Source organism: Perognathus longimembris, chromosome 11, assembly GCF_023159225.1.
Source record: "Perognathus longimembris pacificus isolate PPM17 chromosome 11, ASM2315922v1, whole genome shotgun sequence".
NCBI lineage: Eukaryota > Metazoa > Chordata > Mammalia > Rodentia > Heteromyidae > Perognathus > Perognathus longimembris.
This window is the reverse complement of record NC_063171.1, coordinates 59215557-59236595: the sequence shown is the minus strand read 5'-3', so window position 1 is coordinate 59236595 and position 21039 is coordinate 59215557. Positions and strand designations below refer to the sequence as shown.

At 50.4% G+C, this 21039-nt stretch overlaps 1 protein-coding gene across 1 annotated transcript in view; it reads left to right on the top strand.

Moving 5' to 3' along the window:
* Positions 1 to 20766, top strand: part of Atp2b4 (ATPase plasma membrane Ca2+ transporting 4) — a 47360-nt gene extending 26594 nt beyond the window's left edge. Inside the window, 8 exon segments of the mRNA XM_048357180.1 lie at positions 703 to 790; positions 1952 to 2058; positions 3317 to 3508; positions 4424 to 4637; positions 5270 to 5481; positions 6620 to 6727; positions 8437 to 8613; positions 16292 to 20766. Of these exon segments, the coding sequence (XP_048213137.1) occupies positions 703 to 790; positions 1952 to 2058; positions 3317 to 3508; positions 4424 to 4637; positions 5270 to 5481; positions 6620 to 6727; positions 8437 to 8613; positions 16292 to 16600 (1407 nt within the window). The 3' untranslated portion in view covers positions 16601 to 20766.
* The last annotated feature ends 273 nt before the right edge of the window (positions 20767 to 21039 follow it).

Below are 21039 nucleotides of genomic sequence, written 5' to 3'. Positions count from 1 at the left end.
AGCCTTTCCACCTTTCAGTCATGAGATGGTCTTTTTGTGTATTGTTGTGGATGTTTTGCCAGTCCTGGGGCTTGCACTCAGGGCCTGAGCACTGCCTCTTGCTTTTTTGTGCTCAAGGCTAGCACTCTACCGCTTGAGCCACAGTGTCCCTTCTGGCTTTTTCTGTATATGTGGTGCTGAGGTATAGAACCCAGAGCTTCATGCATGCTAGGGAAGCACCCTACCACTAGGCCACATTCCCAGCCCATGGGATGGTTTTGTACGGATTTCCCCCTGGTGCCCAACACCTCCCATGTCACTGCCCTGTGGCTAATTGGTGGCTCCAGTTTGTACCTGGATGTGGCGTTAAGTGTCGAGTAGACCACACACACGCAAGACCATAGAAACGTCACCAGAACCACTGGAGCCAACTGCTGGCCCTGGCTCTCCTCTTGGGCAAGGCACCAAGAACAAGGACTTGGTACCCAGCTAGGAAACTGGAAAGAAAAAAAGAAAATAAGCAGCTTCTAAGTGGCCACAGTCAGCGGATGCCCCCTGGGAGACTGCCCCTTGTGTGTTTTGTCCCCACGGAGGCCAGGATACCTTTCCCTCTGGGTTCGGGGCTCTAGCGCTCCCACAAGCTTGGCTTGTGTGGACCAAGTGAGATTTCACCGAAGAACTGATCTGAGTTTAACTGACCCAGGTGTGGTCTGGTATTGGCAGGTGGAGCAAGACAAACTGGACAAGATCTGGCCTAAGCTTCGGGTACTAGCACGCTCTTCTCCCACGGACAAACACACCCTGGTGAAAGGTGAGGTTGGCTCCTGAGTGGGTGACTGCCATAGCTAAGGGCAGGCTGGGGTGGGGACAGGTAAGAGCCAAAGCAGCCCTCCTGTCCCACATCAGGAGGCCCTGGGAGAGCTCTCAGGCCAATGGGGAGATTCCGCTTAGCCAACGTCTAAGCCTTGGTAGGGAGTATGTTGGGTTTTAGTGTTCACCAGCCAGGCACCAGTGGCTCATGCTTGTAATCCTAGCTACTTAGGAGGCTGAGATCTGAGGATTATGATTTAAAGCCAGCCCAGGCAGGAAAGTTCATGAGACTCTTATCTCTACTAAACTATTAAAAAAAAAAAAAAAAAGCTAGAAGTAGAGCTGTGGCTCAAGTGGTAAGAGTGCTAGCCTTGAGCACAAAAGCTCAGGGAATGTCCCCAGGCCCAGAGCTCAATCCCTAGGACTGACAAAAATAATTAAGAATAAAACATTCGCCAAAGGTACTAAGAACTAAGCCTGGAAGATAAGACCATGCCCACTTCTCAATAAGGAAGTTAGTTGAAAGCCAGAAAGACAGGTAATGTATTCAGATTACCCAGTAGGTAGGCAGAGGTGATACAGTTGACCTTCAGGTATCTACCTTCATGTCCATGTGCCACTCTCACCCTCTGATCTACACACACACACACACACACACACACACACACACACACACACACACTATCAGGTCCCTGCCTGAGCACTTTAAAAAAAAAAAAAACTGTTTGTGAGGGTACTGGGGCTTAAACACAGGGCCAAGGCACTATCCCTGAGCTTTTTCACTCAAGGCTGGAGCTCTACCACTTGAGCCACAGCTCTACTTCCAGATTTTGGCTGGTTAACTGGAGATAAAAGCCTTACAGACTTTCCTGCCTGGGCTGGCTTTGAACTGTGATCCTCAGATCTCAGCCTCCTGAATAGCTAGGATTACAGGCGTGAGCCACTGGTACTCTGCCAAGGACTAAACTTACTTAGTTCAGAGTGCTACCCAGGAAGCAGTTGCTGCCCTGGGCAATTACTGTAGGAAAAGGGAAGAGGGAAGGAAAGAAGTAGAAGGGGGAGGGTAGAGAATGTGAACTGAAGAGGAAAAGCGCCTTCTCCTGGGAAACAGAGCCCTTGCCCCTTACCCAAGTGCCCTCCAACGTGCATCTGTTGTTCTCAGGCATCATTGACAGCACTGTTGGGGAGCAGCGGCAGGTGGTGGCTGTCACTGGCGATGGCACGAACGATGGGCCCGCTCTAAAGAAAGCCGACGTTGGTTTTGCCATGGTAAGCTCAGCACAGCACATCTCCATGTGTGCACAACATCTTCTCCATCAGGAGCCAGGACAGGCTTCAGGTAGCCTGATGGCCCCGCAGCCTTCCCAGCTCTTCTCCAACTCCTTGTCACTCCTCTGGCCCACAGTATGTGTGATAGAATAGGGAGGCAGGCAGGGAAATCCTGGAGCACCTCACCCACGGAGACTTGAGCATGGTGGTGATGTCTGCCCAGACATGGCCATGCCTGAGGGACGTTCGTCACTCTGCTTTTTCCCTTGAGAGGCCAAGAGCATCGGAGCCATTTGGAAATGGAGCTGGAATGAGTGCTCGTAGTGTGTTTTTGTTTTTTTTATGTAATTTTATTGTTATTACTTTGGTGTTGTACAAAGGGATTACCATCCCATAAGTCAGGTAATGAGTATGATTGTCTTTATCCTTTCTTTCTTTCTTTCTTTCTTTCTTTTTTCCCCCAGTCCTGGGTCTTGAACTCAGGGCCTGGGCACTGTCCCTGAGCTTCTTTCGCTCAAGACTAGCACTCTACCACTTGAGCCATAGCTCCACTTCGCTTTGTGGTAGTTGATTGGAGATAAGAGTCTCACTAACTTTCCTGCCCTGGCTGGCTTCAATTTCAATCCTCAGATCTCAGCTAGGATTATAGGCATGAGCCACCAGCACCCAGCTGGAGATTGGGGAGATTTTAAATAAGCCAGGAGGTGTTGAGCAGAAAGGTTATGTAAGAGCAGGCTGGAAAATGAATCAGGGCTCCCTTGCAAGGGCGTGGACTGCCAGGCTAGAAATCTTACTGTGTCCACTGCTTTGTTGATTCAGAAACCTTTTATGGTTCCCCGGTGGCAGGATCTTGAAGGAGGATAGAACATTCTGAGAGCACTACTGGACTTCTAGAACAAAGTGACCTTGAGTCAGATACTAGTAGCAGCCAAAGAAACTTAGGAATTTCGGCTTTGCCCTTTTGATTAGTTTTCCAGGGGAGGGGAAGTAAGAGGGCAAGGGGAAAAGGCGGGTCAGAGATGCGGGCCTCCCCACCCGTGTGCAAGAGTCAAGACATGGATGGCCCCAGGGCCCAGCCCTCTTTTCTGTAGGAACCCCGGTAGCTTGGTGGTCCTCTGTGTGGCTGGTGAGCCCTCTAGTGGCTGCGCCCGGTCCTGAGGCTTCTTGTGGGTCAGGAAATGGGAGTCTGGGCTCTGAGCAAGTGTACGGGCTCTGCTCTGTCTGCGCCTCACGGTCTTCCCTCCCCATCTCCCCTCAGGGTATCGCAGGCACAGATGTGGCCAAGGAGGCCTCAGACATCATCCTGACCGATGACAACTTCACCAGCATCGTGAAGGCCGTGATGTGGGGACGAAACGTCTACGACAGCATCTCCAAGTTCCTGCAGTTCCAGCTCACGGTCAACGTGGTGGCGGTCATCGTGGCCTTCACTGGAGCCTGCATCACCCAGGTGAAGGGAGCGGGAGCCCGCCTGGCAGCGTGGGGAAAGCAGGGCCTGAGGATTCTGGGGAGATGTTCAGTTATCTACTGACACATGAGGACAGGGGTGCGAGTCACCTCAACCAGCTCCACTGTGCCCACCTGCTTATGCGGAGCGACAATAATGCATTTGCATTCATTTCACATGCTGGTGTCAGCCACGCTGATGTGTTTGTTATCCCTGGTCTTTAAAAGCAAGCTTACAGTTGGGCAGTGGTGGCTCACGCCTGTAATCTTCCTTAGGAGACTATGATTGGAGGGGATCGTGGTTCAAAGCCAGCCTGGGCAAACAAATCCAAGAAACTGTATCTTAAAGTAACCAGCAAAAAGCTGTCAGTGGAGGTATAGCTCAAGTGGCAGAAACCTCAGCCTTGAGCAAAAAAGCTAAGCCGAGCACGAGACCTTGAGTTCAAGCCCCCGTATCAGCACAAGACAAAAAAGCTAGCTTGCAAGGTAGATATTGGGGGCTGGGGATATGGCCTAGTGGCAAGAGAGCTTGCCTCGTATACATGAAGCCCTGGGTTCAATTCCCCAGCACCACATATACAGAAAACGGCCAGAAGTGGCGCTGTGGCTCAAGTGGCAGAGTGCTAGCCTTGAGCAAAAAGAAGCCAGGGACAGTGCTCAGGCCCTGAGTCCAAGGCCCAGGACTGGCCAAAAAAAAAGAGCTTGCAAGGTAGATATTATTGTCCCCATTTTACCAGTGAGAGACTCAAGGCTTGAAGACCTCGAGTAATTTTCTCAAATCATTCAGCCAACAGGTGGCCGGATTCTCAATCTAGGGGGATCCCAGGATCCAGGCCAGCCGAAGAGAAGGACGGGGCTGGTGAGGGGGGCAGGGGGGCTTCCCAGGGAGGCTTAAAGGATTGGTTCTTCTCCCCACCAGGACTCGCCGCTGAAAGCCGTGCAGATGTTGTGGGTTAATCTAATTATGGACACGTTTGCTTCGCTGGCCCTGGCCACAGAGCCCCCTACAGAGTCCCTGCTGAAGCGTCGCCCCTACGGCCGAAATAAGCCCCTGATCTCTCGCACTATGATGAAGAACATCTTGGGGCACGCGGTCTACCAGCTCATTGTCATCTTTGTCCTTGTCTTTGCTGGTGAGCCACAGAGGTCAGCCATGCAGCTGGGTTTGCTATAGATGGTGCCAGGACAGAGAATAGCCCGAGGAAAGAAGGTGACATGGGGTCGGTGGAGACCAGGCAGGGCGGCCACCTCCTCCCCCTCCTTCCCCACCCCACTGCCAGGAGCTCCCTGTGCATGCCCACTGCATGACCACCGCACAGACTTCCGCCATACCCTTTTGCAAGAAAGTAAATATGAATGGAGCAAACCAAGACACAACGCCAGATCAGTTGAAGCCAGGGCTAAAACTAAAAATATCCCATCAGCCAGGCACCGGTGGCTCACACCTATAAACCTAGCTACTCAGGAAGCTGAGATCTGAGGATCCAGGTTCAAAGCCAGCCTAAGTCTGTGAAACTCCAATTAACCACCAAAAGGCCAGAAGTGGAGCTAGTAGCTCAACTAATAGAATGCTAGCCTTGAACAACAACAAAAAAAAAAGTGCCCAGGACCTAAGTGTAAGCCCTGGTTCTGACACAAAATAATAATAATATCCATAAGCCATTGGCATGGCTATCTCCACACATTCTAAAGTGAACCTGAAGCCAGGCGCTGGTAGCTCATGCCTAAGGCCACACCGCCCCTCCATACTTGCCTTTCCTCCTAGGTGAGAAGCTGTTTGACGTGGACAGTGGGAGGAAGGCGCCTCTCCACTCGCCCCCCAGCCAGCATTACACCATCGTTTTCAACACCTTCGTGCTGATGCAGCTCTTCAACGAAATCAATTCCCGAAAGATCCACGGGGAAAAGAACGTCTTCGCGGGCATCCACCGAAACGCCATCTTCTGCTCTGTCGTCTTAGGCACGTTTATTGCCCAGGTAAGATTCGATCCACAGTTGGGAAAAGAGGTCTGAAAGATGCAAGCCCTTATTAGCTAGGGGCCAGGATTCCCTAAGAACCCAGGAAAATGAGTGCAGGAGTAACGGGGAATGAAGCTAAGGGTGAACACTGGGGTTCCTCATGGGAGCCCAGGGGCTTCTCCTTGGACCTGGCTTTAGAACTGAGCCCATTTCATCAAGCACGCTAGTGCGGGGCCTTGTTCTGATTGAATGTGAAAGGACTCGAGTCCTCTCATGAGCTTTCTGAACATACAGAAGTCCCATAAAGTGCCTAAGAGAAGGGTAACCTTTTTCAGTCCCTTTCCCAGCCTGCACACGCGCCCGTAGTATAGCCCTGCCCCCCTGCATTCTGGAGGAGCTTGTGTAAGCACCCACCCAGCTTGGCTTAGGCCCCTTCTGTGGGAACTGGGGTCAAGAGCACAGTTACCTAGAGGTGAAACCACCAGGCCACTTCTTTCCTATTCTGGTCAGAGCTGCAGAAAGATTTCTGTGGATACAAGGGAGTATGAACAGGCCACGCCACAGGAGAATTCTTGCCTCCTCCTTCCCCAGGCAGCTTCTCCAGTCTCCATCTTTCTTCTCTGGCCTTTGTCACCCACAGTCTCAGGAAGCCTCCAGTTCCCTCTGCCTACCAGACTTCACATCAATCACGGTCAAAATGACTGTGTGTCTTCTAGTCACCGTGCTATATAAAGCCTTGTTCCAGCTGGGTGCTGGTGGTTCGTGCCTGTAATCCTAGCTACCAAGGAGGCTGAGAGCTAAGGATCACAGTTCAAATTCAACCTGAGCAGGAAAGCTTGTGAGAATTATCTCCAATGAACCACTAGAAAACCAGAAGGAGAGCTGTGGTTCAGAGTAGTAGAGTGTTAGCCTGGAACAAAAGAACCCAGGGACAGCACCCAGTTCCTGAGTTCAAACCCCAGGATCAATAACAACAACAAAAAGACTCCCATCTGTCTACAAAGACTAGCTCTGCTTCCCCTTGACCCCTTCAAGATTGCTTCTTTCCCATGCTTCACTAAGTAAATCGGGAACACAAGGACCCCCGGGGCCAGGAGGTGGCGTGGCTTTGGTGGCCATGGCTGGAGGCCTAGCTGCTTTTTTTTCTCTGTGGTAGATTTTCATCGTGGAATTTGGGGGTAAGCCCTTCAGTTGTACGAAGCTCAACCTGACGCAGTGGTTGTGGTGTCTGTTCATCGGGATTGGAGAGCTTCTGTGGGGCCAGGTGAGTGTGGCACGCCCTCCAGGGCCTTCGCCCCGCCCACAGAGCTCTGCCCTCTGTGTGCAGTGGACCAAGCCCTGGGCCTGGACCTTCTCCTCCCCGCCTTCCCTCCCAAAGTTTCCAAGTTGGTTCCGCCTCGCGAGACCCTGCAGTGGATGATCACTACCTGTCTGTCTGTGAAGAGACTCGGGTCTCTTTTGCTCACACCTGCTGGTGTCTCTGAGACAGACTCAGATTTTTCAACAGATTTTTGCTAAAAACCACAAAGGGTCTTAATTCTAATGAAGCAGCAGTATAGCCACAGGTCACCAGGCAGTCATAGCTCAGGGCTCCCCAGCTTTCTTCTGCTGGGTTGCCAGGGCTGAATTTGTGACACTCACCTGAGATAAGTTTAGAGTTTCAGGGCCTCAGGAGAAGCAGAATAAATAGCACATGGTTCTGAGTGTGGGCTGAGAAGGGCTGAGTCCGATCCCGGCTCTCCTACTCACCAGCTCGATCACGGTGGGCAAGTTACTTAACCTCTCTGTGCCTCATTGTCCCGACTTAGAAAAACTGGGCTGTTCTGAATTAGTTACTACTTGTTGCTACCAGGTAAGTACTTGATGGGTATTAATATTGTTCTCAGACTCTCAGGTCTGGTAAGAGTTTCATTCTTCTTCATCCTCACTCAGCTCCGGCCCGGGCTATGCTTCTCTTTGTCAACCTCGTATCTCAGCCGATAACCTCTTAGTGCCCCACCACCTGGGGCTTGGAGGCTCTGCCCTAACTGGTCCCAGTCATTCTTCGTGCCCAGCCCACTTCGCCCTCCCTGTTCTGCCTGGCTAAAGTTTGATACCCAGGGGCTCCTTAAAGCAGCTTTACCCTTCTTCTTGCTTCACCTTGTGTTTGAGACTCTCTCACTCACTGATGGGTCCCAGTGATACATTTTGAATTGCAAGTGCAGCTTAGCCCTCTGTGTGTTCTGATAATAGCCAGGCACCCCTTCCTTTGTGGCCTGTGCCACCCACCTCCTTACCCAAGCCCGGGGAAACTCTTCCCATCCTCTCGTCCATTCTTGCCACCAACAGGCCTTGCCAACTAACATGCAGTAGCTTCTCCCTACATTTGTCTCCTCCCCCAACCCATTCCTGGTCTCTGCCCCTTCCCACTCTGTACTACGCTTTATAGTCCTGTTTCCCTTAAAAAAAGACAGTATGCCTGGAACTGGTAGCTCACACGTGTAATCCTAGTTACTCAGGAAGCTGAGATCTGAGGATCATGGTTCAAAGCCAGCCTGAGCAGGAAAGTTCATAAGTCTCTTATCTCTGATTAGCTACCAAAAATCTGGAAATTGATCTGTGGCTCAAGTGCTAGAGCATTAACCTTGAATACAAAAGCTTAGGGACAGCACAGGCCCTGAGTTCAAGCCCCCAGGACCAGCACAAAACAAAAACAAACAAAAAAAGACAGTGCAATGGAAAAGAAGAACTAAGGTAGGAAAAAGAAGTATCCATCCAGGCAGGTGGTATAAGCAAGTCTCTCCTATACATCCATAACTATGAACTGAGCAACAGAGGCGCTTGCTGATTGGCTCCTGAACACACCAGCACTTCTCCCTCTCCTCTCTGGCGGGAAGGGTGGCAGGCAAGGGAATCTCTCAAGGCTCTGACCCATGTCACATACACCAGCTTGACAGCTCTTCTTCCCCAATTCTACTTTCCCCTTTTGCTCAGATCATCTCTGCCATACCTACCAAGTCTCTGAAGTTCTTGAAGGAGGCCGGGCATGGCACTTCCAATGAGGAGATGACCAAGGACACAGAGGGCATGGAAGAGATTGACCTCGCGGAGATGGAGCTGCGCCGTGGCCAGATCCTCTGGTTCCGGGGCCTGAGCCGTATCCAGACTCAGGTACTAAGCTGTTGGCCTGGCTTTACCCCTCCCATCCTGGGAGGGGTGCAAAGGGCAGCAGGGTTTTTGGTGGCCTACATCTCTTGCCTTCCTTAGGCTCCCCATTACAAAGCAGCCCTGTACCCCAAGATTCAGACAACAGGGCCAAGAGTGTGTGTGTGGTCCTCTTGAGACAGCAGACCTGACCCGTGGGCCACTGTCAGTAGGGCCCTTCAGCTGTGGGCAGGCTCTGAAGCCCACACCCCAGCTACTGCTGGCTGAGCCAGCTCCCACTAGCCCTAAAGGAACAGAGTACCTGTCATCCCAGCACTTGGGAGACTAAGACAGGAGAAGTATACATTTGAGGCCAGCCTAGGCTAGGGAACCAGACCCTGTCCCAAAGGGGGAAAAAAAGGAAAGAGTAGACAGCATCCCTCTGCCGGTGGCCCTAGTAATCACTTGTGTGACCGCCTGTGCTGCTGTCATGGTAACAGGTACTCTCTGGAGGGCTCTGTAACAGAAATGTGCCCTCTTGCAGCTTACTGCAGTGATGGGGAATCTGATCGTTAAAGTGTATAAAAAAACAATGGCAGCCTCTTGATGCCTGAGTATCCTTGACATCGTTCAGACTTGCTTCCTGAAATAGAAGAAGTTATTTCTCCAGACCCTTTCAAACCTCCTTGTGCTTTCTGAACTGGGGTAGAAGGCGCTCTTAAGTCCCCTCCCTGTGGCCCTGCGGTAACTTTCCCCCTTTCCTTGCATCCGTTGTGCCTCCCTTCTGGGTGGATGCGTTGGCTTAGGCATTGCTACTTCTCTTCCCCTGCTCCCACCCCTTGTTTTTACTGTTGTAGTCCCAGGCTCCCCATCTTAAGAAACTGTCCATTCACGGGCTGGGAATATGGCCTAGTGGCAAGAGTGCTTGCCTCGTATACATGAAGCTCTAGGTTCGATTCCCAGAACCACATATATAGAAAATGGCCAGAAGTGGCGCTGTGGCTCAGGTGGCGGAGTGCTAGCCTTGAGCAAAAAAAAAAAGAAGCCAGGGACAGTGCTCAGGCCCTGAGTCCAAGCCCTAGGACTGGCAAAAAATAAAATAAAATAACTGTCCATTCTAACATCTCAAAGGTTTGCTCCAAGAGCCCAGGCTTATTTCTCTTCTAATTGGCTGGTGATCCCTAAAACGTTCCATTCCCCAAAACTGGTCTTGCAAATTGTTTTGTTTTGTTTTGTCTTTTTTTTAATTTCCCTAGGAAGACAGGTGCAGTGAGTGTGCCAAACCACTCAGCTAGTAGGAACTCATCTCCCCTGGTGCTCCTTCCCCTGTCCTGAGTTCCTCCTCCTAGGGGGCCTGCACACCCTGCCTCGTGGTGTGGAGAGTTCCCCCTCCCACACTCCCTCCAGGCCTCTGCGTCCATCGGGCGCCTGGAGAAGCTGGGGCTTCAACTTCCGCCTCTAAAGCCCCAGTGCTTTCCCTTGGGTCTGCTCTTTCCCAAATAACCTTTTTGCTTTTCTTCCCCTCAGGATCATCTGCGTCCTCTTCTTCTTTTTTTTTTTTTTTTCCTAGTCAGGTTCCCCTCGTTCCATTGTAGTGCCTCCTCCTATGCCAGTGCGCTCTCCTCCGGGAACAGAGGTTTATGGGTCGGCTTCTCCCCCACTGCCCAGCCCCTCGGCTCTCCTATCTGCTCTCATTGCCTGCATGGCTTCAGGCAACCGTCCTTCCCCCACCACTGAAGCCTGAGACCGCCCAAATTCAAACAGCCTTGAACAACCTGTTAACGATGTCACTGGGCCAAACCCCATTCCACAGGGCGCCTCACCCCAGGAGCTGAGGAGGCTGTGCAAATGAGGGCCCTGGACCCCGGGATCTCTTTTGATGTGTTCCTCGTTGCTTAGGGGTCAGGGATTTAGTGGAGGCCCAGATCACAGCCGTTGTTGGAAATAGATGGGGATGCATTGCCTGTCTCTGGTAAGAATGTTGGGCTAGCCGCTCTGCACCGCCATCCCCGGGCCCTGCCCGCCCACCCGCCCGCCCGCCTCCTCTTCTGGCAGCAGATGTGTCAGGTGTCAGGTTCTCCCACCCACCAGCGCGGGGCACGGGGCTGCTGCCTTCTCTCTAGTGGGCTCTGCGTCCCTGCACTCCACGCTAGCCAGAGGAAGGCTACCTCAGGAGAGACCCCTCGCAGAGGGTGAGCCAAGCGCCTTGTGTCCCCTGCCCTTCCACCAGGGACACTGTACACGGGCCGCACATATTATACTCCTAGAAAACCTGAAAGAGCATGTAGTTGATTGAGCTGAAATCCAACCCCGTGAACCTTGCCCTTCGGAATCTCAAATTACATGCCTCTTTACCATTTTTCTTTTGGTGCTGGCACTGAGGCTTAAACTCAGAGCAAAAAAAAAGCTCAAGGCCAGTGCTCTACCATTTGAGCAACAGCTTTTTGGTAGTTCACTAGAGATAAGTGTCTCACAAGCTCTAGCTCTGAACCCTAACCCTCATAGCTCAGCCCCCTGAGTCACTAGGATTACAGGCATGAGCCACCAGCACCCAGGACATGCTTTATTTTGAAGGGTATGGGTCAAAGCAGTAGATACGCTGCTACTTGGAAGATAGGATTTAAAATTCTCAAGACCCTTGAATACCTGCGCACCTCAGATGTCCACCCTCGGACATGCCGAGAGAGAAAACAAGACTGTGGCTGGCCCTTTGGAGTCCACGGTGAATGGTTCTTTAAAGGAAGCGTGATACCCAATTCATGTTCCAGTTGTGGATGAGGGAATCTCTGTGGCTTTCCACCCCCTCTCCCAGCCCTCCAGTCCTGCCTTCCTCTGCCTTCCCCTCTCCTGTCTTAACTGCGGAGCAAAGCTGTCTCACCCTCTGGTTCTTTGCAGATCGAAGTAATTAACACATTCCAGACGGGAGCCACTTTTAAGGGCGTCATAAAGCGACAGACCATGGGTCCTAGCTCGGCCTATGCAGCAGCTGGACCCGTCAAACCTTCCCCCACCACCTCTGCTGCTGTCTCATCTCCTATGGGCAGTGAGTGATAGTCTGTTGTGCTGCATGATTTCCTAGAATGACCACAAGAGAGCACGTGGCATCCACTTTGTAAACGACTGTAGTTACCTTTTCTTTTTTCTTTTTTTTTTTCTCTTCAATCTTTTGACTTAAGGGAAGAAAAGGCACTAATTCAACTTCTAAAAACCAGGCCATAGGCTCTTGATTATTTTTTTTTCCCATGTTGGAAAGCTACTAAACCTTAACCGTGGTAAATTCAATAATCCTGTTTTCTGAATGTTCCTCTGCATTGCTTGTTTCTTCCCTTTGAGTTTTTGTTGCTTTTTTTTTTCTTTTCATTCTTTATCTTTTTGGGGTTTTTTGGCTTTGGCTTTGTTGTTTTTGTCTTGTTGCTTTTTTTTTTCCTCCCCTCCTCCTGCTCCTCTGAATCTAAACTCTACCTCCTAAGCTTATTGGTAAGGTTAGGCCAAATAGAAATCCTAAAGCTCTACCTGGGCCAGGTTTGGGAACTCCTGAAGAAAGGTAGCAGGGACTTCTCTGCCCATGTGGCCTTGGCCAGGGGACTTAGCCTAATTGAGCCAATGTTGAATTTGCTCAGTAATAACAATCCTTCTAGCCAGCACTGCTGGCAATAAAAGTTGGAGCTCAAAGGTAGAGAGATGAGCATGCATGTTACACTACTCTCAGGGACTTCAAATCGTGTTTGAAGAATTAATGAGGGGTTGGAGGCGTGGCTCTGGTGGTAGAGTGCCATCCAGTAAGCGAACGTGTCAGATACCAAGTTCAAGTCTTGGTCTCGCCCCTCCACCCCCAAAAAAGAATTAATTCACATATGGGTGTAAGAACTACATGAAAAAGTTCAAAATCACCTTCTCTTTTTTAGTTTATTAAAATTTTTAAGGCTGTGCATGGTAGAGTATGTCTGTAATCCCAGGACTTGGGAGGCTGAAGCAGGAGGATCAAGAATTTGAGGTGAGGGCTGGGAATGTGGCCTAGTAGCAAGAGTGCTGGCCTCGTACACAGGAAGCCCTGGGTTCGATTCCTCATATGTAGAAAAGGCCAGAAGTGGCGCTGTGGCTCAAGTGACAGAGTGCTAGCCTTGAGGAAAAAGAAGCCAGGGACAGTGCTCAGGCCCTGAGTCCAAGGCCCAGGACTGGAAAAAAAAAAAAAAAGAATTTGAGATGACCCTGGGCTGTACAAGACCCCATCTCAAAAGAAAAAAAAACTTTTAAGGCGTCTAAGAGCAGCTCATTTTTGGTCCTCCTCAGCTGTAGCTTATTTCACCAACCAGCCTTTTTTAACTGCGTGCGTGCGTGCGCGCACCAATCTTGGGGCCAAAACTCAGGACCTGGCCTGGGTTCAAGTCCCTGAGCTTTTGTGCCCAAGGCTAGCACTCTACCACTTGAGCCACAGCTCTCCTTGCAGCTTCCTGGTGGTTTTTACTTGAAGATAAGAGTCTCATAGGCTCTCCCGCCCTGGCTGACTTCAAACCACCATCCTCACATCTCAGGCTCCCGAGTAGCTAGGATTACAGGCGAGAGCCACCAACGTCCAGCCTAACCAGCCCTTTATATCCTATTTCACATGTCAAGTTTTAGAGCCCCTTCCCTGCCAGCCTTTCAGTGGGTATACCCAACTCTCAATTGAAGAGCTGGCATTCGTTGGTAGGCCGTTGGACTCTTGCTGATACCTTGCTATTCCTGGCCGTTTTACCTTTCTCAAATGGGAGACACAGAGGCAGCCACTAAGGTATCTGATGAGGAAGGAGTTCCACTGTATTGAATAGGTTGTGAGGCTCAGATACTCAGTGGTTAACCTGTCCCCTCCTGTGCACCCACCTCCAGCCCTGGGACAGAGGAAGGAAGGAGCAGGTACACTGCTTATAGTGCACATGATTATGGACTGGGCAGAATGACCAGATTTAGATTTGTTTCTTTTCTTTCTAGCTAGTGACAGACATTCTTGTGGTTAGTGTATGGGCTTGGCATTCATGAAGACATTCTGTCTTTAGGCCCAAAGTCAGCCAAGATAGCCAGGACCCCCTCATGGTAGGCCTTCCAGATTCCTCGCTAAATTCCTTTTTCTCCTAGTTCTGCCATCCCCTTCTACTTGGCTTCTGTCTTTGGTGTGTCCTCCCTCTCCAGTGGGAAGGTTTAGAGTCCCACGTCCCAGTGATTAGATGGTAAAAGGCAACTACGCAAGCAACAGAGGTCAGTAGCTCTTTCAGAGGCGCTAAAAGAGGGTATGCCCTGAGTCTTCATAGGCCAGCGGATGGGGAGAGAGGCAAGCCAACGCCGGCTCTTCGTCTAGTGGTGGCTTCTTACCTGGCAATCATAGGAATCGTAGTCATGAGTTTTTAAACCCTTCTTTCCTATTCCAGAGCTCCAGATGGATTCAGTCATGTGTCCAGCCTTTGTTAGATAGTTGCTTGAGATTTTCCTCTGGAGGGAACCCTAATCCTTCTTCTCTTCCCCTGGCTTCTCAAAAGGGAAGCCCAACACGACTGAATCCCAGCTGGGGAAAGTGGACTCTTCATTGGACCACTCACTGAGCTCCTTTCCTGGTATATCAGGAGGCAGAGAGCCTGCACTCAGGAGAAGCTGCCCTTTTGTCAGGCCCCCTGCTCATGGCCCAGAGGCTTTGCAAAGCGCTGTTGCAGGAGAGAAGGGCTCGTTGGCTGAGCGGATGGCAATTGTGGCTTTCCCCACACGGCTTCCGTAGCCCTGCCCTGAGCCCGCCCACTGCTCACAGCAGACCCCAGGCTGCAGGAAGGGTTATTGGCAATACCTGATGTGATTGTCATCAGTGTGTGTTCTCTGAGCCCATGTTGGTGCTGAGGAACATTCTAGTGCAGCCCCCCCCATGCCCTCCACCCCTCTCCCTCCTCTCCATCCCTAACCCACTGACTCCTCTTCACTTGGGCCTCCCTTACAGGTGGCTGGCTCCTCTCTCTGTAGTCTAGCTGAGAGGTTGTTCTTTGCCCTCCCTCAAGAAGTTTTCCCTATTTTTTTTTTGAAGCTACCTGTCCCTCAGTTCACCTTTATCTCATAACAGTGTAATTAGTCACCGCAACAGGGAAAAGGGAAAAGCCAGCAAGCAGCGTTCCAGACCCTCACTCCAACCCTAATGTTCAAAAATCTGTTGTTATAATGGATTTCATATATAATTATTTCAGTCGAGTATTCAATTGCTTTAAAAAAAAAATAGAAGCGGGAAATTTAAAAATCACCGAGGGAAAAGGAAGCCGGTGAAGTGCAGGTGCACAGGTGCCCACGGTCCTTGTGGGGGGAAGGGGGGTCATTAGAAACTGTAATATCTAAAAATGCAGACTGAATAATCACGTATATAGGGGCGGGTAGGCCTTGAACCCCTCCCGTGGCCAGCACCTGTGTCTCAAGGGAGACGGCCTTGCCCTCAGACTCCCTCCGCCCACCTCGCCTCTCTGTGAGATAGGATGTCCATCACCAGAACCGGGGACCTCCTGAGATGAGCGCACCCGAGCTCTGGAGCACAGGTGGCGGGATGGGTCCGTGGGAGCCACAGAGGGGGGAAGGCGGCTCTGATCCACACTGATAGGGTTCAGTGCTAATAGAAATAGATCAAGGACTTTGACACAGAACAAAGCGTTTTTCCCTTTGCCCAGTGTTACTGTAGCTTCTTCCCTTCCTTCACCCTTTCCCCCTATCCCACCGGAGAGAGCACTCGTTCATAGCCTGCCTCCCACGCTAGGTTTTTCTCCTGGTTCCTTACTTTCCCTCCTCCACATAAAGCCGTGCTCCTGTTCACAGCACGCAAACAGCTGGAAAAGGCAGCTGCCACGCCACGGCAGTGCATCAGAGCCCCGGGCTCCCCCTGGAGCTGAGAACTGGTCTCCCGCATGGGCAGGGCAGCCACCTTTTGCCACGCCTTTATTTGTTGGGTGCACCCCTCCTAGCAGAGGACATGGAGCGGAATTCTGCTTCCTTTGAGGGGAGAGGACGTGGAGGTTGGGGATTATAAATACATGCATGACTTGTGACTGAAGAGGCAGATTATTACATTGGACAGTTGTTGGTTGGTTGGTTTTTAATTTCCTGCATGAAGATCGGTCCGTCTGCCTGGCTGCACAGTTATCTTTGGTCGTGTGTCACCCGTTGTGGATTCTGTGAAGACAGGGAGCTCTTGGCTCTTGGAGAGTTTTAAGCAGTTAACAGAACTTTCAGTGTGTCATCTTTCTACTCCACATGCACAGAATGTTTGGCCTCGACATAGAAATCCACCGTGTGAATCCTCTTTTACGTTTGGCTATTAATTTGCACCAAGTTCCAATGCATCCTGCCCTCTTATCCAAAAGAACTAATGAATCCCACTGGTTTCCGTTTTGTTTTAAGAGTGCTTTGGCGGGGCGGGGGGGGGGGGGGGGGAGGATGCTAACTTTGCCCTGGGTTTTCTACTTGTTTGTGAATGCAACCATTGAAACATTCTCATTGTGTTCCCTCGTCACTCACCCCGCCCTTGTGCTTGAGATTTGAGCTGTGCAACTTGTCAGTGCCCCGTGATTGCTTCTGACATGTTTGGTTGGGGTTGTGGAGCAATTGTGTTTTACACTTGGGTTTTATTTCTCTCCTCACACCACTCCTTCTTTGTTCTGCTGGCTAATTCTCACCTTGTTTTCTTATCACCCTTTTCCTTCTCCGGCTACAGATCAGAGTGGTCAAAGTATTCCATAATTCCTTCCACGAAGCCATTAAACCTAAGAACCAAGAGTCCATCCACAACTTCATGAGCACCCCCGAATTCGCCGCGGAGGATGAGGCGCCACGAACACCATTCCTGGATATCCAAGAGGAAGATCTTGAGAAGGGTTCGAAGTCTGGGACCAGGGTGCTCCTGCTGGACGGCGAGGCCTCTCCAAACGCCAACAAAAACAACAATGCCGTGGACTGCAGCCAAGTACACATCGTGGCCTCCCGTTTGGACAGCCCTCTCCAAAGCCTGGAGACTTCCGTCTGAACTTCTCATTGTCTGACTCCCATCCCTGCTTGGTCTCTAGTTCCTTCTCATCCATCCCATCGATGGAGGAGACAATGGGACTTGTCACTGTCATGTCAGCTGCTCCCGAGTGTGTGAAAACCCCTCACCTGACCACCAAGAAGCAAGCGCACACACCGACAAGGATTTCAATTGCACTCTGAGTTGGGGTTTGTAGCAGGACCCAGTCAAACCCCCAGCAGGTAATGGTAGAATCCACCTCTTTTGGGTGGATCACTTGTCACTTTTAAAGAAATAACATCAGTCCTCGTGGCCCCTCTCCAACCAAGCTCTTCATGGTGTTTCTACCTACATCACCAGCTCCTGACATCTGGGATCAATCCTAAAAGTCTCTGTCATTTACAAGCTATATTGAAGGTGACAGATCTACACAGATGAAGTGTGTCCAGGCACAGATGGAATGTATAAAATCAGCCAGTGGAGTGATTGTAGTGAAGGAATTTTGTTCCCATGTTGAAAACTTACACGTGAAAACGTCTAGCTCTTTCTACCCTTCCACTCAGCCTCTTTTCCAAGTTCTGTTGGTCTGGTGCAACCCTTCCCTCCCTTCACTCTGTTCTTTCATTGTTGGTTTCTTCCTTTTACTTCTTTTCGTTTTAAGTTGTGATAATTAAGAGAATGGACAGGACGTGGATGGGTGAGTCCACGGCCATCCCTCCTGGCTCCTCTGACCCCTTGGACTGGTTCCAGAGGTAAATCGTTCTCTCTGCCATAAGGCACGATTCCCAATAGGACAGCAAGGGTTCCCTCTTGTTACCAGGTTGGCTTCTAATTTGAAACTGCCGTCACGTCCGGTGCCAGAGAGACCAGCCTTGACCGTGGGGCTTGCAAATGTGTGATCCGTGGGTTTTATTCCCGTAGGCCTGCCATTCCTCCCCCTCTGCAGTGAGTTGGAAGCAAAGCTGCTTCCTTGCTGCACTTGGGAGTTTGGGGCCAGAAGCAGGCAGGCCATCGAGGCGGGACTCCCGTGGGGCCCCCTACTGCTTTCAAAGCCATCTTCCATAGCTCTTCTTCTTCACAGAACCTGATGCCCAGGAGAGCAAGGAATTGAGAAACCTTGGGTAAAACCAGAGAGCCATTCCAGCAGGACCTGAGCAGACCGCCCCACAGGTCCCAGAAACCCCGAGCTTAGGTGCTTGGGTACCAGCTCCGACATTCCTCCCACTTCTCCTAGTTCTCCCCTTCACTGTGTGTCCCAGGACATCTTCATGAGGACGCTTCCAGCCTCCCAAAGATACTCTGCTTTGGAAAATACAAAGGGAGAGGCCTGGGTGACCTCGTGCTGACCTCAGGCAAAGACCCCACTCCCTACCCCCCCACCCCATCCTCCACGAGCTCTTATCCCCCACTCTGACAGTTGCCCAGGGAAACCCCGTGCCTCCCCCTCACCCCCACCCCTGCCTCTCGGGAGCTGAGGACTTGGCTAGGAGACCTTGCAAGCGTTCCTGACTCCAGGACAGGGTCGAGCCCCGTCCACCTTCACAGGAGCACCCCTTTGGGTTTGGTTTGTTCCTTCATCGCACTGATGCTGAATGGCGCTCTCCTGTCCCCAGGTCCCCCATCTCCCATGAGCTCAGTGAGGCACAGCCCATCCCCGCAGCCCAGAGCAAGGGCAGCGCCTGAGGCTCCTTAAGAACTACCAGCTTCCCCTTTGGGAGAGGAAGGTGACCTGGGCCTGTCTACTCCAGCCCTTTCTCCTGCCCCTTCTCCATCACCCCTACACCCATTGGTAAGAAACAGGAAGCCCACTGTGAGGTGGGCTTTGTCACGGTCACCTGCTTCAGCGATCTGCTCTCTGTCTTAAATACTCATGGCGAGGGGAAAAGCAGCTCACCCGGGCATTCCGCGTTCACACGTGTGTTTATTAAGTACATTGGAAGATTGGATTCTGTCAAGTCTTATTACCTCAGATCATTTAAAGAAAAAAAAAAAAAAAAAGCAAGCCAATAGCAAGCTTCCAAGGCGGTTTTTACCATTTCTGCTCCCAGAACACCCTCGCAGAGCCCGCCGGGCTACTCCTCACAGCTTGGGTCTACTTTTCTCCAGTCAACGGTTTTGTGTGTATGTGTGCGTGCATGTGTGTGTGTGTCCTAGTTTCTATCGTAAGAGAAAAAAATATAGAAATATTATGCAAAAACATATAGTTTACTTTAGCTCAGAAACTGATACTTTTGAGTCAGCCATATGTATTTTGTTTAAAGGATTTAGAATAAAATACTGTCATTGCATACCACGTAGCCTTGTGGTAGGGAACGTTGGACAGGATAGGTGACTTTTGTTAGTATATTTGTCATTGGTTTAAAAGCCAAGACACCACACTTCTTTTCTCCCAAACAGCCATCTTTATACTTAGGGGGAAACATTTTGTTAGGTTCTAGACTTTTTTTTAATATAAATTTTGTTGCTATGAGGTTGAGTCAATTTGTGTTTCTATGCATATGTTGTTTTTTTAATATATAGTTGGGTGTTGATGTTGTTTTCTATTCAGTATCAGTGATCCAACTAGTGGTGAGTGAATACAGCATAAGTTAAATAATGCTTTTCCCCAAAATGGTGCTTTGGATTTGCAGGGTCCAGTGGGAGAGATGGGGGAGATATCCTAGGTCCCTTGCTTGATGAACCTAGAAAAAAACAGGGAGTGAAGGACTGGTAGGAAGGGAACATGGACCAAGAAAGTTGACAGCAGTCAGGAACTGGATGTGTTGTCTCAACCCCCTGGAGATAGATTCCCAGACTTTTTAGTAAACAGTGGTTAGTATCGGGGGCATTGTGTTTAGATTTATGTTTCTTAAACAACTAGCAGGAAGACGGGTACTAAAGACATTCTTTCTGGATCTTCAAGGATACTCTGATCTTGGATTTGCATTTGTTTTTTATGGTTCTTGCACTTCCTGTTCCTCTTAGACTTTTCCATTCATGAGTTTTTGTGCAAGAATCTGGTCTGTGATTCCTTCCCTCCCCTAGGAAGGTTTTGTGCAATTACATTAGATGGACAACAGAGTTAGGGGGGTGGGGGGGAGGGGACAATGTCTGGTTCCAGTCTCCAGTCCTGGGTGATCATCTCAGGACAAGGTCTTGCCCTTAGGTGATTCCCCAACCCCAGCGGTGTTAAGAGCAAGACCATCCAGAGACCCCTTTGGGCACTATGGGTTTTTCAAGGTTTGGGTTTCCTCTTCTCTTCCAACTTTGGCGGGGGGGGGGGGGGGATTTGTACAGATAAATCCAAGTGATTTCCTTTACTGCCAAGAACCCAGAGGGACACAAACCCTCTTAACGCACCGCCCTCTTTCCTGCTTCCCTTGCCTTATGATCCAAGCCACCCATGGTACCATCGCAGTGCGCGCGCATGCTTGTTCACCTTTCTTGTCTCGGTAGCACCCCACTGCACCGGTGACGGTGGGCATTATAAATACCTGCTCTGATTCTTAAGCCATTCCAGCCTCTTCCTCAGAATAGACCAGACCTCTTCCACTTAATTCAGTGCCAGAATTTTTGCCTTCCCAACTCAGCAGTTAGGCTTGCCCATCTCCTTTCCTCTGGATTCAGAGAGGCAGAGGGAGATGAGCTCCCCGCCACTGAACTGGCCCTTGCTATTCTGCCCATATGTATATATGCCATATGTGGATTTGTCTATGCCATATATATGTGCCAACAAATCGATCTACGTTGTTCTTTTCAGATTAGCACGCAGATAGGAATCTTGAGTTTCTTCTTCTCTTCGGTAACTAATATAATAAGCACTGGTATTTTTGTACAAAAAAATAAGAAGCCAAAAAAAAAAACCCAGCCTCAGAAGATTGACTCCTGTGGTCCGCATGGCAAATGGTGATAACAGAGTAGTGCGTATCCTTGTGTGTGTGGCCGTCATTCGCAGCTCAGCTTAACAGGGCGCCCAACCTGTATTTGCATTTTGATATTATTTAAGCTCTGTGTACAATGTTTTTGCATGTATTTATATGGTTCTTAGGGCAAATCTGAAATTCTAATGTGCTGTTCCACTGAGACAGAAGAAGAGGAGTTTTCAAAGGGATACCTTTTTTTTTTTTTTCGAACCAAATAAAGCTTTTTGCTGATGAGCAGAAACCAATACTGTCATGCACTGAGAATAAAAGCCCATGTCCACGTGAGCCCGTGCTGTCCTCTGTGTCTCCTCTCTCTCTCTCTCTCTCTCTCTCTCTCTCGGAGCTGGGCACTGCCACAGTCACCGATTGGTACCAGCACTAAGCAAACCCCAGCCTTCTCTCAGCCTGACCTGCTTTCCTGGGGCCTCACTGCCCACGTTGCCGGTCTGCATCCATTAGAGAACAAGCTTTGTGCGGCCCCGCTGAGGTAAGCGGAGCCCACGATTCAGAAATGTGGAAACCAGAGCTTCGGGAGAGATGGAAAAGGGGCGGCCTGGA